This window comes from Podarcis vaucheri (genome assembly GCF_965113315.1).
Source record: "Podarcis vaucheri genome assembly, chromosome: 5".
Taxonomy (NCBI): Eukaryota; Metazoa; Chordata; class Lepidosauria; order Squamata; family Lacertidae; genus Podarcis; species Podarcis vaucheri.
The window spans coordinates 41,028,100-41,046,732 of record NC_138763.1 but is presented as its reverse complement, the minus strand read 5'-3'; the positions used below and the strand labels follow the sequence as shown (position 1 = coordinate 41,046,732).

The 18,633-nt window shown below is 40.0% G+C and overlaps 1 protein-coding gene across 1 annotated transcript in view; it reads left to right on the top strand.

Moving 5' to 3' along the window:
* Positions 1–18,633, top strand: part of STAG1 (STAG1 cohesin complex component) — a 103,989-nt gene that overhangs the window by 16,700 nt on the left and 68,656 nt on the right. The window contains exon 2 of the mRNA XM_082221711.1: positions 16,427–16,553. Within this exon, the coding sequence (XP_082077837.1) occupies positions 16,525–16,553 (29 nt within the window). The 5' untranslated portion in view covers positions 16,427–16,524. The remainder of the gene's footprint in view (positions 1–16,426; positions 16,554–18,633) is intronic.

The following is an 18,633-nucleotide window of genomic DNA, read 5'->3' as shown; positions in this document are numbered from 1 at the left end:
GGAAACTTTAAAAATTGCACCGAAGAAGTATGTGAAGATTACACCATAGCTTTCTTCAGAGCTAATCATTTTCAGTACAGTTATGTCTTATGTGTCATGAAAGAGACTGCCCTCCTTTATCAAACAATTCCTTTCGTTTTGATTTTGTATCAGAGAGTAAATGACAGTGTGTGTGTGTGTGTGTGTGTGTGTGTGTTGGGGGTGGGGGTGGGGAAAAAATCTTCACAAAATAAGGTGCTTTTTGTCCTAGTTACCAGCGCCTGGGAAGTGAAGCATGATTTGCATATGAGAAAACATCTGCTTGCTTTCATGATACGTTAAAGTCTTGCTTGCTTTGCATGCCTTCCAGCCCCCACACAATCATGACAGATTTTATGTAGGCAAACTGTAGACCAGAGGTTGATTTTTTATTTTATTTTTAAGTTCTGGTGGTAATGGAAGAAGTTGACATACAGTAACAGTATCAAATGCTCAGAATCCAGCATGCAAGTAAAAGAACCAAAACAAAACAAAAAACACCAGAAAACAATGAAAGCCTTTTAAAAAAATATTGATGATCTTAAGGTACTGCATATAGTTTTAAAGCAGTGTTCTGGTTCTTTGTTAGCCCAACAGTTTATAAGGCTCTGCTTGAGCTAGGAGGAAGGAGGCAGTTTTCCTGGTGATAAATCTGCTGAGTAAATATAATCTTTCTACTGAATGTGTTACCCCTGAATTACACTAAATGTTCCGGCTTATTTTACAAAAGCCAAAGGCAAGTATTAGACTTTTCCAACAACGTTTTGGTCTTGAAGCATTAAGCAAGTATAAAGAGGCAGTTTGCATTCCGAATCCAAAGAGTTTAGCAGTATTAAGTAATTGAAATTATAAACTTTTGAACAGATGTATCAAGACTTTGAAAATATTATGCCTTCCCAGAAAACCTGTGTTTCATATATACACAGTCTAAGAGTCCCATGAACTAGGATCTTTAGTAAGTGATAGTGGCATCTCTTGACAGATTTATCCAGTGACTTACTTCTACACAGATTTTTACTTGGGGACAATTCTTATTGAATCTACAATCATAATATACAGAGTTAATACTGTCCCAAGGAGTTGCTGAGCAAAATATATATGAATGTTTGAATGAATCGCAGCGATGATGGCCACATCAGATAAAAGCGAGGTTGAAGTTTAAATATTCAGCAGATGTGCATCAGCAGTTGAATACACAGGAGTCTTTGTCTAAATATGCTGTGTACCTTTGAAGCAGTGCTGTCTCCAAACTAACTGCTATCTTCATTTCAGTGTATCACAGTTAAGGAGAGGCATTAAACATTTTGGGTGAGTCTTCTGTTAACTTTAAAGACAAGTAATAAAACAGTCAGAAAAGCAACATCAGAACAATGGGAAAAACGTTGCAAATTCTGCTTTAGCTATTTGAACATGCCTTCCAATAGTTACCCTAGCTTTTCCTTGTTTTCTTAGAAGTTTGGTTTACTAGAGTGACATGATTAGAGATTATGGAGTGTTATGACTTGTAGAGTGTTATGACTTGGCCCATAACCTACCAGACGTGGGCCCACTATCTGTTGGGGCTTCACCACAACCAGTGTGATCAGCAGAGAGTGCACAACACCAGCAAGGTCTTCCAGCAGAACACCAGAGTTTTTCTGCTTTTTAGTAGTCAGCCTTTTCCAGAAACCCCAGTTAAGAAAACTCCTTTCCCACTCAGTTGTTTAAAGTATAAAGTGTTCATTGTGTCAAGACATAGCTAAACACGATTACTACTATAATAGAGTTCTAAGAAGTAAAGAAACAAATATACAGAGAGATCCACTAGCACTTTGCCATGCTAGCTCACACTGCTATGTAAAATCCACCAAACATGGTTTCTCATAGACTCCCCCCCCCCGTTGCCCCCAGACAGCGAATGCAATGCAGTCTTGGTTTTTATACCCATCTCTGCAATTACACACATTCCTGAGCTAAAGTGAGGATGGATGAGTCAGCAAGCCAGGCTTTCAGCCTTGTACTGTTGCTAGGCTACCCAGTGCACCTGGCATTCTATCTCTAAACAAGATCCAAACAAGAGGGATATGCTAGCTCAAGAGATAGACCAAGCAATTAGTGTAATTTCATTCCCTTTTCAAATTACACCAACATGGAAGAGCATTGATGGTAGCATGCATGTTTAGGTACTTACATAGTATGTAGAATTAAGGTCTATTGACCTCTGTTAATCTTCTTTCTGTGTAATGAGTTTATAATTGTGATACAGCTTTTGTAGCCCCTCTGCTCTGGCACATTTCTTTCCAGTTCAAGGAGCTAGTCCCAGTATTGAATCCATTGAGTGAAACACCCTGGTCTAAGTAAGTACATATGCTTGCACATCCTCTGCACATATAGCTCTTGGAGCAGGAGGAACTGGAGCTAAATCTGTTGTCCATACAAACCTGACTCAGGACGTACAGTCATACCTCGGGATAAATACGCTTCAGGTTGAGCGTTTTCGGGTTGCGCTTCGCGGCGACCCGGAAGTAACAGAACACGTTACTTCCAGGTTTCACCGCTCACGCATGTGCAGATGCTCAAAATGACATACGCATGCGTGGAAGCGGTGGAACGTGATGCGCAGTCATGTGTTACATTCGCTTCAGGATGCGAACGGGGCTCTGGAATGGATCCCGTTCGCATCCAGAGGTACCACTGTATCTCTAAACATATCTGCAAATGGCTTCTCTGTGTTCAAGGAACAAACCCTTCTGGAACGTGAATGCTGGGGGGATTTAACTCAAATGTTGTGCTAGGGGAGCTACTTCCTGAAGGAACCAGTAGAAGTTGAATTTTTAATTATTATTTTTGCAGGTCCATACTTGTAGTTGCCTAAATTGCACACATGCTTGCCTTGTTTTGCCTGCTTGTAGGCTCCAACATAGTATATTGTGTTGCATAATATATCTGTCCCACATGTTAGCACTTAATAATCCTAGACTGGTATATGCACAGGAAAGAAAACTTTCTGGAGTTCTTTAGAATATATATTTACCGCAGCCCAACATGTATTACATTTTCACTCTTAACTCTGTATTTACAGAGAGTATGTAAGTGTATAGGTGAGATTAAAAGTGGAATCCAAGTTGGGCTGCAATAAATATATTCACATCTGTTCCTCATACAAACATTTGTCACTCTCGCTTTTCTTCATCTGTATGAACAATAGGGTAGTTCCATTTTTTATATATATAAACTTAACAAGATCCTATTATTGGTCTTTAAATGAATGTAAAATACATGCTAAAATGTATCTGGAGTATTGTAGATTTCAGAGAATGAATTAGATTAGAGAGCACACCATGCAAGGCTTTTTATCCCCTATTTTCTACATCTGCAGGTTTAAGCAGCTGCAGTAGATTATCAGCAGTTAAGCTGAATAAAGATGATGATGATTATATTTGTAGGCTGCCCTTCTGACTGGGTTGCTCCAGCCGCTCTGGGTGGCTCCCCAGCAGAATAGTAAAAACACGATAAAACATCAAACATTAAAAACTTACTACACTAAAGAAGTGTGGGCCAAACAAAATAGTAAAATAAAATGTGGGAGGATAGAGAAAGGTGTCTTTAGAATTTATGGCTGTTACATTACCTTGTTTTGAAATTACTATGGAATGAAAGTAACAAACTTGGGCTTAAAATATTTAATGTTGAGGAGAAGGAAGTCTGTTTCTAAAAAGTTGGTGATAAATTCTCCATACTCATCTACTGAAATTGAGATTAGAGGATATTGTGTTGGAAGTAATTCAGTGGCAGACTAAGAGGTAGTTGCCGAACCTTAATTTGGTTAACTTCCAAAATTTGGGCATTGCGTCAACTCAAATGGTCATGATTTTTTGTAATTTTATTTATTGAGACTGATGGGAGGAAACTCCAGCAAAATAGTTAGGATACTTTAGCTTTCCAAATGGTTGTGATATTTGCTTACATATGTTAATCAGTGTTAATTTGCTCTTCCATCTTAAATCAGGTGATAGAGGAGACAGGGTAGCAGGAAAAAATAAGCATTTTTCTGTGTGGCAGCATTAACATTTAAGGCATCTTGGGTCTTCTTGCCAGTGTGGTGTAGTGGTTAAGAGCAGTAGTCTCTTAGTAGTAGTAATTAGTAGTAGTAATCTGGGGAACCGGGTTCGTGTCTCCGCTCCTCCACATGCAGCTGCTAGGTGACCTTGGGCTAGTCACACTTTTCTGAAGTCTCTCAGCCCCACTCATCTCACAGAGTGTTTGTTGTGGAGAAGGAAGGGAAAGGAGAATGTTGGCTGCTTTGAGACTCCTTTGGGTAGTGATAAAGCGGGATATCAAATCCAAACCACTACTACTTCTTCTTCTTCTTCTGCTGCTGCTGCTGCTGCTGTAGAAGAATGCTGACACACAATTCCTGGCAAATTTTCAGTAGTTAAAAAAGTTGAAATTCATTGCTTTGCCTATTTCTGGTATTGGAAGCACAAAATACAAGCATTATGTTGAGATGGCAAGAAGGCTGCATTAGGCACATTTCATGTAAAAATACAGGTTAATAACCAACACTAGTCATATGCAGAGCAGACCATTGTAATCAATGAACCTCAGCAACTTAAGTTCACAGATTTCAATAGTATGACTTGTTTGGAAAGTTTTGGTTATAGAAAAGCATGTACAGTGGTACCTTGGGTTACAGACGCTTCAGGTTACAAACTCCGCTAACCCAGAAATAGTACCTCAGGTTAAGAACTTTGCTTCAGGATGAGAACTGAAATCGTGTGGTGGCAGCAGTGGGAGGCCCCATTAACCAAAGTGGTACCTCAGGTTAAGAACAGTTTCAGGTTAAGAACGGACCTCCAGAACGAATTAAGTTCTTAACCTGAGGTACCACTGTACATACTCAAAACGTTCTGTCAAATAAATGACTCAGTTGTTGAAACAACAAACCATCAATTGGTGCATACTCCACGGCCATTTTATATGCCACTTCAGTCAATCAATGGCAGAATATTATGGGGTTGATCTGTGTCTTGGACTGACAAGACTCCAGGAGATGCTTTCTAACTCTAGCAGGAGAGTGCACTGTGTTGATATTGGTATGCTTTTCCTATTTTAAGACTTATCTGTTTAATCTGTGTAAGTTATTCAGTTCTGAAACCATGAATATTCTCTTTTGATGAAACATAGATATTTACTTTTAATTTTTTGGAAAAACACTCTCTTCCTTAGTGTTTGTTTACTTATAATATTTATATCAGCTACCCAGTAACATGGAGGGGACGCGGGTGGCGCTGTGGGTAAAACCTCAGTGCCTAGGACTTGCCGATCGTATGGCCGGCTATTCAAATCCCCGTGGTGGGGTGAGCTCCCTTCTTTCGGTCCCAGCTCCTGTCCACCTTGCAGTTCGAAAGCACCCCTAAGTGCAAGTAGATACATAGGTACCGCTTTATAGCGGGAAGGTAAATGGCGTTTCCGTGTGCTGCGCTGGTGCTGGCTCGCCAGAGCAGCTTCGTCACGATGGCCACGTGACCCGGAAGTGTCTCCGGACAGCGCTGGCCCCCGGCCTCTTAAGTGAGATGGGCGCACAACCCTAGAGTCGGACACGACTGGCCCTTAAGGGCAGGGGTACCTTTATCTTTTACCTTTACCTTTACCCAGTAACATAGTTCTCTGGGTGGCTTACATGCCTGAAACAAAATTCAACGTTAAAATGCAAATATTACAAAGAAAATAGCATACTAATTTATATTTAGAGAAAAACTTAAATATTAGTTCATGGTATAACTGAAAATATACAACATAGAAAGAAGGGATTAAAAGTCAAGATTTTAAGAACACAGATTTTAAAGGCTTTGGAGAATGAACTCTGGGAGGCCATTCCATATTTAAGGTGCTGCCACTGAGGCAGCTCTTCCTTTGCTAGACATCTGTTTCGTTTCACTTGGGGGCATCTCTGGTCCTCAGGATCCGAACAGCCAGGTAGGCATATGTGGGAGAGGGCATTATTTTCAGTTCATGTGAAGAAGCATCAATGAAAATGGGTTAAACCAGGGGTAGGCAACTAAGGCCCGGGGGCCAGACGCGGCCCAATCGCCTTCTCAGATGGTCCGGGAATCAGCGTGTTTTTACATGAGTAGAATGTGTCCTTTTATTTAAAATGCATCTCTGGGTTATTTGTGGGGCATAGGAACTCGTTCATTCCCCCCCGCAAAAAAAAAAATAGTCCGGCCCACCACATGGTCTGAGGGTTCCCAGGGCTGAAAAAGGTTGCTGACCCCTGGGTTAAACTATCAAATTGCCCAACAACATGTGAAACAGAAACTAACAATTAAACTCCTCCAGCTCTGCTAGGCATACTCCAGCTTGCTGCCTGTTTTAGCCCAAGCAAACAGCCTTTCTCCAGCCTCCCACCATGCTTAAGCCTCATTTTAAAAATCATGCTGTTCTTACGCCTCTTTACTTGCTAAGGGTTGTTTGCAGTGCTACACTAGTGGGGTCCCACTGGAGCAGTGAGACAACCATTTCCTCTCCTCCCACTGCATGCCTCCAAAATCTTCCCCAACCATCTGCAGCTGATTTTGAGAGGGGACAAAAGAGGTGGAAGATGATTCTTTGTTGTGTGCACAGAAGTCCCTTGTGCCAGTGTATGTTGCATACGGCTCTACGTTTTTAGATCAGCTTCTTTCCTTATTCCTCTACTTACCTGACCCTTCTCTTTCTTCCTTGATCTTTTCTTACCTCTATGACTTATGCAGAAAAATCCCTGACTAAGACAGAAAATCAAAGAATAAATTTTAAGAAAAAAAGGAGCAAACAGCTTAAGACTGATAGGTTCCAAGGCTCACAAAAGATGCTTAATATGGGTCTCTTTGATTACCAGTCCCAATGGATCCATGAAAGGGCATGCCCAAAAGAAAAGGCCTTAGTTAATCTGGAGGCATATTCTAGATCAGATATGGACTTCTCACTTTTTGATGAGAGAGTCTGGAGCAGAGCTGCTATTTTAGCATGACTGCTGTGAAATCTGGTCCTTGGGGAGGTCTCCCAAGCCTTCTCTTACATATATTAAGGCTGTGTCTGTTGTTTTGTATTTTTAGTTACTGCTAGTGTGAGGTGGTGTTTTTTAAAACTGATTTTATTGTTTTTGTTACTGCAGTTGTGTAGTGCCTTGAGTGTAAATTTCACTAGAAAAACAAACGGATTTTTAAAGTACAGTGGTACCTCCGGTTGCAGACGGGATCCGTTCCCGAGGTCTGGCCGGATCCCAAGGTTTTCACAACCGGAGGACCGCTTCTGTGCATGTGCGCGCAGCAAAACCCGGTAAAATACTTCCGGGTTTGTCACTTTCTCATCACAAAGTTTACATAACCAGAGGGTTACATAAATGGAGGTACTACTGTACATGCAGTAACTGATGATGTTACCGTTGCAGGTCTTTTTTTTAAAAAAAAAGAAATTTGAAAATACTGCAGCACAATTCTTCCTCCATAATCAAATGGTGTATAGTCAGCTAGTCTCTTAAAAGTTGAGGTGGGCCTCCCTCCTTTTCTGACTTCCTTTTCATCCATTGATTGTGATAGATTGCTTGATGGGCTCCCAATAGGTAATACAAAATGCAAGCCAGGAAATTGTAGTATGCTGTGCAATGTAAGTGCCAGCCAAAAACATTTCTCTTTCACCAGGCCTTTGGCTGATGAAACATTTTGTGGCTTTTTAAATGTGTTTGTGGGAGTAGGGTTATTGGTTTGTTTTTGTTTTATTATGTATTTTGTGTTTTCATGCTGTGAACTGCCCTGTGATCTTTGGATGAAGGGCAGTATACAAATTTAATAAAAAATAAATTATTATATTAACTCAAGGCCTCTGATATAAGATCAACATTCCAGCTACATTCAGGTATTAATGAATTAACTCCACCACTTGTTTCCATGTTTCATTTTTACTGGCTTGATAAGATCCTTTACTCTCAGTGTGGCAGATGGTCAGTGCCTTAGTAAGGTTGTACCTTGGAATTTAGAAGGACTATGTTCTATGATGACTTTGATCTCTAAGTGAGGAAGAGAAAACTATTAATATATGCCATGTGGATCGGGAACAGTTGCATGAATATCCATTTCTACAAGTTTGCATTGCAGATTGTCTAATTTCATTTGGCCAAGATCATTGCAGTTCATAATTATATATTGAGTTTTGCTTGTGCAATGTCCTCATTGCAGAATTCTCGCAGACCACATTTAAGACTTTGGTGTCAAACCATTCTTAAACTCTTAGATAAGATCTTACTACTAGAGAACCTTTTTTGACTTATTGTAGCCTGATATTTTCCGTTTATATATTTAACTTTAGTAAAAATGCATTCTGTTCTGTCTTAACAAATTATAATCCTGCTAAGTATTGTCACAATAATAAAATAATGCATACATTCTAAATAATATTTGTGCTGCACATAACATTGCTATCATAGGAATTCAGATTTAGAAAGCCAGTAGGCTTTCTCTTTGTTTCAAGCATAGTTGCCAGGATAAGGCAATCAGTTTTTGATTCACCTAAGTTAGATTTGAAGGTAGCTGATAGATGACAAAAAGAGCACCAGCAAATATTCCCATCTTTTCCTCTGGGGAAACAGCACCATAGCCAAGACATCAAAAGGCCAGTTCTTGTCTCTGATGATTATTACATAGGGAAAGAAGGGATTTGCGAAGAGAGGAATAAGGGCACAGATCTTTGTAAGTGGCCACTTGCAATAGATAGGTGTGTATGCTTTGTGCTGTGATGCAGGTGATGTTAGAATTAAAGGATTACCACAGTGATGATAACCACAACGTGTTCATTTAGCATTGTGTTCAAATGCCCCAATAGGCAGAAAATTCTGTGCTAGGTATCTTAGGGGACTGAAAGGAGGCATTTCGTTTAAGACTTGATTGCTAGCTCAAATTTTGAACAAATTAGGAAATAAATTTACTATATTTGTTGCCTGTTTTAGACTATGTGGCAGTTGATTTGAAATCTGTGATTTATCTGCGATAAATTGAGAAATACTTAAAGTAAAGCTGAGATTCATATTCAGGGAGGTTCCAAGAACATTCCTGTGCAGAGATAGAAAGCAACATTGCATTAGTAAAACTGCAGAAAAGTGCTTACAAGATGATTTAATTGATTTTCATTATATTTTGGGTTTCTTGCCTTTTGGCTTTTAAAATATTAACTTTAATGATACAACCATTGTTCCTGCTTCCAAACAAAAAGAGGATTGAACAAATTGTGTGCACCATGTTCCTTGAAGAAAAGAGGGGGATTATACTGGATGCCATTCAACTAATTTTACTCAGAGTAGATCCATTGAAATCAATGAACATAACTAAGTTAGGCCATTAATTTCAGTGCATTTCCTCTGATTAAAACTTAGTTGAATGAGACCAGGATTTAACTTGGAGTTGTCATCTTCCTCCTGTAAACTGTTGACTTTGGTTGTTGCCGTTCTACTTATCAAAAAGACTGGAACTCAGTGGCATCCCCTAAACTTGGGAACACAGCAATAGGATGGCCACCTTGTACTAAATGTCCCTTTTGCTGTTCATGCTAATGTAAAAAGTGCTTCCCTTCAGAGTTGATGTACGAGGTTATAGATGCCTGTAGTCAATAGCTCTGATTGGTTTCTTTGTTTCTGGGTTGCCTCCTAGTAGCATGATCCCTGTGCAACTTGGGGCCTGAGTACTTGAAGGACTTAACCTCTCCCATATATCTGCAAGGAAAGTCCTGTTGGTGGCGCTTTCAGTGGGTGAAGCCTGTGTAGCAGTGGAATGAAGCACAGTGGTGGCCCCTGGCTTTTGAACTTCCTCCTGATTGAGATTTGGTTACCTCTCACATTAGCAATGTTTAGGTATATTAAAAACATTTGTATTTCACTTTTCATTGCTAATTGCTCATTTTTAGTAGAATGCATTGGTTTTTTAAAAGATTATCATTGGTCTGTTGATGGTTTTAATTATTATTATTTTTTAAAATAATAATTATGCTTTAAAAAGTTGTAAGTAATCCTGAGGCAGGAGGAAGGCTGGGTATGAGAAAACAATTTTTAAAATAAATTGTATCATTAATCTTTCAGTGCTTATATAGAATACAAACTGATTTAGGACTGTATCAGATTTGTTCCATCTTTATCCTTAGCTTAGAACACTGCATTAGAATATATGTTGGAAATAACAAGCTTCACAAGATTTCCACATGCAAAATATACTTCCTGTTGGAGTATCTTTCATTTTGAGCTATTATGAGTTGTGCTTGCTAATGACAGGCATGTTATATCCACTCTGATGGTACTTAAAATGCATAACATGTATTGCAGAAAGCAGTGGTTGCTATAGCAACTTCCTAGTAGGTCACAGGCAATGTTGTGTATATATGATCTGGCTGTTAATGCACACTAATATGCCTGATGGAGAGAGAAGAAATATAGAAGCCAGGAATGAGAGTGATGAAACCTCATGGAATCCACATTGGAAATTACTGTAATTTCAACAGCGATGGTAAATTGATCTATGGAATGTGGTATGTTAGTAGAATTGCTGATGCTTAAATACAGAACCAAGATTTTCTAGAGTCTCCCCTGCAAAAAAAATAAAAAATAAAAAATTAAAGCTATTGGAAATGAAAGGATAGTATGCATTTTGTGTGTATCTGGTCATTTATTTTTTGTTTTTTTTGTTCTTAGTGGTTCAATTTTCTTTTTATCTTAGTTTGCTCAGCTTGTACATTGAGTTGAAGCTATTCTTTTTGCTTGACCCCTGAAGATCAAAGTACACTGATTCAGTGCGTGAGATGCTATGATGTTGCATTTTAAAAATTGAATCTGGGCCACTGAATGCAGAAAACTGGATGATTGAGCACTTGATATATAGAGCAGTTGGTGTCCTGGAACCATGACATCTATTTGTTTCATAAGCTAGATATTAAAGCAGGGTTATAAATAAGAATGAACCTTCTAAGGCTGGCTGCAGAGAAAATGAAGCTCCTTCCTCTGTAGCCAACATAGAAATACTGGCTGATTTGCAGAAAAGCTGTGGTTTATTTAAACCATAGTTAACCATGAGTTCTCCAACAGATGATCAAACAAATCATAGTTCATTTCTCCAAAGTTTTGTTTTGTTTTCTAATTGCTCTTGCCTCATGCATTTGTTGGTGGTGAGCACCTGGGGTAGGACTATGGTTAGGGAAGGGTGATAGATTTATATGTAATACCAAGTCATACTTAAACCAAAGTTCGTAAGTCAGCAACAAAACATGCCTTAAGATTGTGATTTGTTGGCAGTAAACAAAGCATAGTTAAGGTGTTGGACAGGGTTCACATATAGCACTTAGCCATAAGTGTTCAATGTAAACTAGGCCATATGTCTCATATTTATTTTTTAAAGTGACTTTTTACTCTACTGGTTGATAGAAGAAGAATGGATCACACCCACTCTCCTCTGCCAGTTTGCTTACCCACTGTCTTGGAATTCCATACGCCCACTTGCATATGCTAGTCCCCTGTATGTAGTTGCTGGGTGAATTGCTAAATGCAATGATTTATTAAGATAACTTTGGCATAGGCACCAAGTAAAGCGCAGCAATATTTTCTTCTGAGAACTCTATTGGACTGCAGTCATTGGTATGACTTGATCTTCCATTCTAAATTTAGAGCTCTTGGTTAAGGTGCATAATGCTAACTTTTTCTGCAGTATTACATCTGAAACCAACAAATAGTAATTATTTACTGTCCTCTGGTCGTTGAGAGGGGTAGCTTACCATGGAGGAGCAGAGCTCCTGTGATATTGCCATTATTTTCAAAAGCTGGATGTGTTGCAGATTTAAAGTTTTAGCTTTCTGGATGTGGCTTTTACATTTTTTTTTTCATTTGGGCATGTTTGAATGGTTAGCTAAATTGTTACATTAATTTTAATGAATAAATACTATCTGTAGTTTAGAAGAAAACAAAAATACAGCAACATTCAATAAAATTTCCTAAGATGAAAACAACACACAATTGTAAATCATAAACAAAGTAGAGCAGTTTACAAAACAAAGAATTAAAAATTAAGAGAATCCAGAAAAACCTAGGTTTTTTACTGGTGTTTAAAAGTCATCACCATCTCCCCCATGTACCTTAACTGAGGGAGGGTGTTCCCACTGAAAAGGTCTCCTTCATGGTTTCTTCAGGTGACAATCCATTAGTTGTGAAACAAACAATGTGTCTCATCAGAAGTTCTTAAAAGATCAGCTTCTACTGTATCAGGGGAGGGCTCTGCTTAGGTATCCTGGTCCCAAGTTATTTAGGCCTTTAAATGTCAACAAAAAAACCTTAAACTTGGCTTGACATTACATAGACATCCAGTGCAGATATTTCAGCAGTTGTAGTATGTATACTGCCGGGTGTCCCTCTAAGAACTCTAGCAGCCACACTTTGAACTAGCTGTGGCTTCTGAAGCAGGTGCATTGCGGTTTTCTAATAATGAGCTTACCACTGTATGCACCACTGTGGAAGGGTTATCCCAGTCCAGAAACAGCCATAGTTAGAGCACCAACTGAAATTGGTAATGGGTGCTTTGAACCATGTGACGTCACCTGGGCCTTTGACAACAATGGATCCAGGAGCACCTGCTTTTTCAGAGGGAGTGTACAACTATCCAGAGTTGTTACACTATCCAGTTCTTGGGCCTCGGAATCAATATTTATTTATTAGCCCCATCAAATGCATGACTGCATACAGGCACTGGTTTAGGACTTACTTCGCCAAACCTTTATTAGGCATTATAAACACAAGCCATTATAAAACATCCTTATATGAAATTTTAAAATAGATACAAATAAACAGCCATGTAAACATATGTAATAACGAGGATTTTCATTGGAGTTTCTTACAGCTAAATAGTACCATTCACCACTCTGAGAGATACAATTGATAAAAACTTAGTCACCCTTGCAGTTACTTCCGGGTTAATATCAGACAGATAGCATCTGATACTTTCATTGTGTCGCAATGTTAGACTACCCAAAAAGGAGGATAGCATAGCTGGTTGCACAGTGGGCAGTAGAAAAGAATATGTTATACTATGTCTGGCATATTTAAAAAAATATGCAATGTCTATCGTTTCTGAGGATGTTTAAATATCTGCCCTTGACAAAAGCTGAGGGGAAAATATTCAGATGAGTGAACATAAAGGGTCTGCATTCGAATGGAATTATTAATTTTGAAATAGGTGCCCCTGCAGCCCCAAACTCCAAGTGTCCTCCAGTATTTGCAGCTCTGGAAAAGGCAATTCCCTTCTTCTCCGGTGTGCTTCAGCGACATCTATCAAAAGATGTATGCACACTAATCTTCCGGCATAACACAGCAAGAAGCGTGAGACATCGTAGAGCTAATCTATGTATTTATTTTATGTATTTATTTAAAAACTATGTACAGTCAAAGGAATCATGGCGTCCTCTCTCTCCAGCTCCGAGAGGGAAAATAGGACAAGTAAAAGCAAAAGTACAGTAGTACATACAGCGGAAGAGATAAGACTGTCCTCCATTTCCACACTCTTCCAAGTCAGGCATGTGATTTACACCAATCACATCTGCAGCATTGGAGGCGTGAAATACTAACGAGGATCTCTGGTCAATGATGACAAAAGCTGCTAAGAGATTTAGGAGAATTAACAGGGTCACACTACTCTGATCCCCCTTCTGAAGGAGGTCATCCATCAGGGTGATAAAGGCTGATTCTGTCCCCAAACCAGGCCTGAACTCAGACTGGTAAACATAATCAGTTTCATTCAAGACTGTTTGATGTATGGTGTATAGATCCATTCTTATATTGTGGAGGTTAAATTATTGTGTTAAGGTCAAAAATTAATATAACAGCCACGTCATTTTGAATATCTGGAGGGGGCATCAAATATTGCTGTTGGACCACCCTATTATAAAGTATTTGATACAATACTGCATGGGATTTCATGGAACTAGAGGGGAAAGAGCATTAATGCAAGCATTGCAAGGTGGAAGAAAGGCAAAAAAGAATTGCAGAATGAAAGAAAACAATAGTTTTGCTACAAGGCAAACAGTGCTTTTGGGAAAATCTTAAAGAATTGTTGTACTTGTTCTAGCAAGCTAATTAAGTTTGTGGTTGATTGTGGTTATTGAATGGTGATTTAAAAGTATATGTCACTAGGCTAAGCATTCTTCCCACTTGCCTCTGAATAATTCCCGCCCGCCCACCCCCCATAGGCCATATCAGAAGTTTGAACCGTGCAGTATCCAAATTATGCTGGTGAAGTGCTGTGGCCTGGTTATCATACTATAATAAACCATAGTTTGTCTTAAACCAATGGTTTAATTGTGAATGTGTCTCTCCCTGATGTGTGGCTCCCCATGTAGTGCCAGCATGGATCAAACAGGCCATAATGTTTCTTGTTGTATTATTCAAACCCAGATCATGGTTTGTTTCAAACAAACCACAAACAGTAAGCCAGAAATAAAGGTTTGCTGTTGGTTTACTTTTGGCGTACCATTCGAGGTTTGGTTGAAACAAACAAGCTACAGTTCAAGTTCAGTTAACATGACAAGCAGTGTTAGAAACTGGGATAGAAAAGTTAGAAGCCAAATGGCTTCTGGGACCTGGGTTGTGGGCACCAAACAGAATGTCTAGTCGCCCCTTTGGGGGGCAAGTGGGCCGGTAACACTATTTATTTACCGTATTTTTCGTCCCATAGGACGCTCCGTCCCATAGGACGCACCTAGTTTTTTGGGGGGGAAATAAAGGGAAAATTTTTTCCTTTATTTACCCCCCAAAAGCAGGTCGGGGAAACCGAACCAGGTCGAGGAACAGCGGGATGGCGGTGCTGCGCCTCCCTGCTGTCCCCCGAGCTTGTGGGGCTGGCCGATGTCTGCCCGGAGCGAGGGGTGCTCTGCTTCAGGGCGCCCCGCCCACCGGGCAGCAGGCTGCTACCCGCAGCGTGGGGAGCCCTGCGAGGAACTCCTGCAGGGCTCCCCACGCTGTGGATGTCTGCCCGGCGCGAGGGGCGCTCTGCTTCAGGGCATGGGGAGCCCTGCGGGGACCTCCCGCAGGGCTGCCTAGGCTGCGGATGTGTTCCCGAAGCACCGGGCGCTCTGCTTTCAGGGCGCCCGGTGCTCCGGGAAGCAGGCTGCTATCCGCAGCCTAGACAGCCCTGCGGGAACTCCCACAGGGCTGCCTAGGCTGTGGGTGTCTTCCTGAAGCCTGGAGAGCGAGAGAGGTCGGTGCGCACCGACCCCTCTCGCTCTCCACGCTTCAGCGAAAGCCTGCCTTCACCCCATAGGACACACCCAGATTTCCCCTTCATTTTTGGAGGGGGAAAAGTGCGTCCTATAGGGCGAAAAATACGGTATTATTTTGATAAGCATGAACTAATACGCAATTCACACAAGTGGCACATTGTTAATATAACATTTTTAGCAGAAATTGTCAATACATGTTTAATTTGGTGTTTACAATAAAAATATTGGTACCGTACCTCAGTTTTCAAAACACTCCACTCTTTATTGTTAAACTCCTTAACACATTGCTTATCCTTAACATATGTGCATACATTTCAGTAATCCTTGAATGTCAGCCAGGTGCAAAAAATGGCACCCAAACTTTTTGAGGTGCTTGCAAATGGAGAATATTAGCAAAAGGCACCTGGTGCCCTGTGAATTTTGAACCCTAGTGACAAACCATACTATGGTCTATTAGAACTGTACGGCCACCCTGCGGCAGGGAGAGAAGCCATGCAAGTTGCATGGCGTGGGATGGGGGTTCACAAAAGACACATGGCTTAAGACAAACTGTGGTTTATCATATGCAAACCAGCCCTATATACAGTAGTTCATTTCAACACCTAAAAGCAGTACTATTTTTACAGGCCTTTTTAATTTCTGATATGCTGTGTTTTTATGTGATTGTTTAACTCTCTGGAACTTTCGGCCTTGTATTTCTACTTTTTGCAGTTTTTAAACTATTTCTTTTATTTAAAATTATTGTTTTAAGTGTGCTTTAGATTTTTATTTATTTGGATTTGTAAACTGTTACCTTTTTATATGTCATCCAGTTAACAATTGATAATGGACATTTCATATATAAAATGAACAATTGAATATGCATTTTTCACATGAGGTTATGATTAAGATGCTGTGAAATGCTTCCCATTGTATTTGTGCATTCAGAACGCTAAATATTAAATTGGCCAGAGCTAGAAAAACATGTATAATTCTGATTGAGAAATCCACCCACTTTTTGTACATTCACAATGTGGAAGATCCTCTACCTCACATTTGGAAAATACACATGACTTTGATCAAGAGAGTCTTCTCCCTACCCTCTACCCTTTTGGTTTATTGAATCTACAGTTTCATTTCAGAATTATGGTTCTTAACTACCTTTTTTATTTAATAGGCTGGATTTGGAGATTTCTTGAAAATAATTACGAGATTGGCTAATAAAGACGTCACCACAAGATACTCGTTGGGTTTTAAAACATAGTGGCCTACATCATGATTACTTCAGAGTTACCAGTCTTACAGTGAGTAGTTCATTTTCTTTCTTTCTTTCTTTTAAAAAATCAACAGCCAAATATTCAAAGTGCATTGCTTACCTTGTATGGTAATTGAAGTTCTTACTGTGTGTTTGGTATCTGATGACACACAGCTCTACTTCTCCATAATAACATGGAGTGGGCTGGGTGAGGGCCAATGAGCTGAACTTCAGCCCTAGGAAGACGGAGGCACTTTGGGTTGATAGTACTTGCGTCCACAAGATGGGCCAGCTACCTGTTCTGGATGGGGTTATAGATCCTCTGAAAAAACAGGTTTGGAGGGTGGCCCTGGATCCATCTTTTTCACTGGAAGCTCAGGTGATCTCTGGTTGGAGTGCCTTTTACAGCTGGGATGTCAGCTGCTGCTGTTCTTGGTTAGGGATAGTCTGGCACAGTGATCAATGCATTTGTAACCTAAAGACTTGATTATTGCTATGTGATCTATGTGGGGGTACCCTTGGGCCTGGGTCAGAGTCTCCAGCTAGTACAAAATGCTTTTGCTAGACTGTTGAGAAGGCAGACTATCACCAGCAGATAACTCCAGTGCTCAAAAGTCTGCACTGGCTGATTAAAAGGTATAAAAAAGAGGTAAGGCTGCCTATACGCTGTTGGGCCAGGTTGAAGGTCCTTGTGTTAATTTACAAGGCTCTTAACAATTTGAGTCCACCTCAAGGACTACCTGATCCTTTATATCTTTGAATGATCACCGAGGTTTTCATGGAAGTCACTGTTAGTGGTCCTCTATCGCTTGGATGCATGGCTCATGTTCACCAGGAGCTGTATATTTAGTATTGTGGGCCCAAGTTTATGGAATTCCTTTTCAGTTGAGGTCAGACAGGTCCCCTCCCTACTGAACTTTCCAGTACCTACTGAAGTCTATTCCAGCAGGCATTTTAATTGATGTTAGATTTTATAGTTTTAAATGATTTTTATTTTTTGTATTTTTGTAAACTGAAGTGAAGTGGTTATATATATTGTTTAAATAAATAAATAATCTGAGTGAGGTTTCTGAGAAATAGTAACCTTGGGTATGGTGCTTGTACAAAGGACCAAGAGTTTCAACTACCAAAATCCCCACTTGTGTACTGTAAATTTTTTTAGGCAGGAGGCCATGTATTGTTATCTGTGAGATGGTCTTCCGGGACAGGGTTTCTATAATGTGTTTGATGTGCTGCAATTGGCCGTAGATTGGAATCCTGCTCTATTGGGGTGGGGAAGCAGGAGTTTTTGACTTTTCATGGATTTCAGTGGGACTCTTTGTCTTTTACCCTTTCTGCCACTGTATCTTTCTTTTATATGATAGCTAACATTAGGGAATTCAGTCTGAGCCATACCTACACAACCCTTGGGAAAATAGAAAAGCATACAGAACAATTGCATCTTATACACACTTAATTTGTGTAATTTCACCAATATGCAGTTGAAGGCAGACTGGTTTAAATTGTGCACGTTAAATCTAAGCAAGGCAGAGAGCTTAAAAACTCTTTATGCACTGGGTCCGCTTGGCACATGAAGAGCTTTTAAACTCTTTGCCTTGCTTGGGAGGCAAGGCCCACTTGACATGCCAGTTTTGGCATGCTTGTGTGAGTTTCTGCAAAATCTTGCATGTGCATTTCTGGCCTCCGAGAACCTGCGTGCTGGGTGGGCATTGCCCTGAAAGCAAGTCAGAGAGCTCAAAAGCTCTTTTTTGTGTGGGAAAACCCATGTTGACCTGACACGAAAAGAGTTTTTAGGCTCTCTGCCTTGATTGCTGGGCAAGGCCCACTCAGCACACAGTACAGCTGCTAGCTGCCATGTGGCTGCAAAGATTTGGATAGGCACAATTTTTGTGTATGTGTGGAACCCTTGGAACTGAACCTCCACGTAAAATGTGATTGTAATGTATAGAGAAAGTTTGAAAATAAACTCATCAGCTTTGTAATAAACAAAATTTCATTATCTGAAGCAGATGATACTGAAGTCTATTGCCTTGTAGAGATAGAAGAAAATTGCATATGTTTTTAAAGGTTCAGAAAAATAAACATTTTTCAGATGTAATTAGGAAGTGAAAATACATTTGGATATTAGT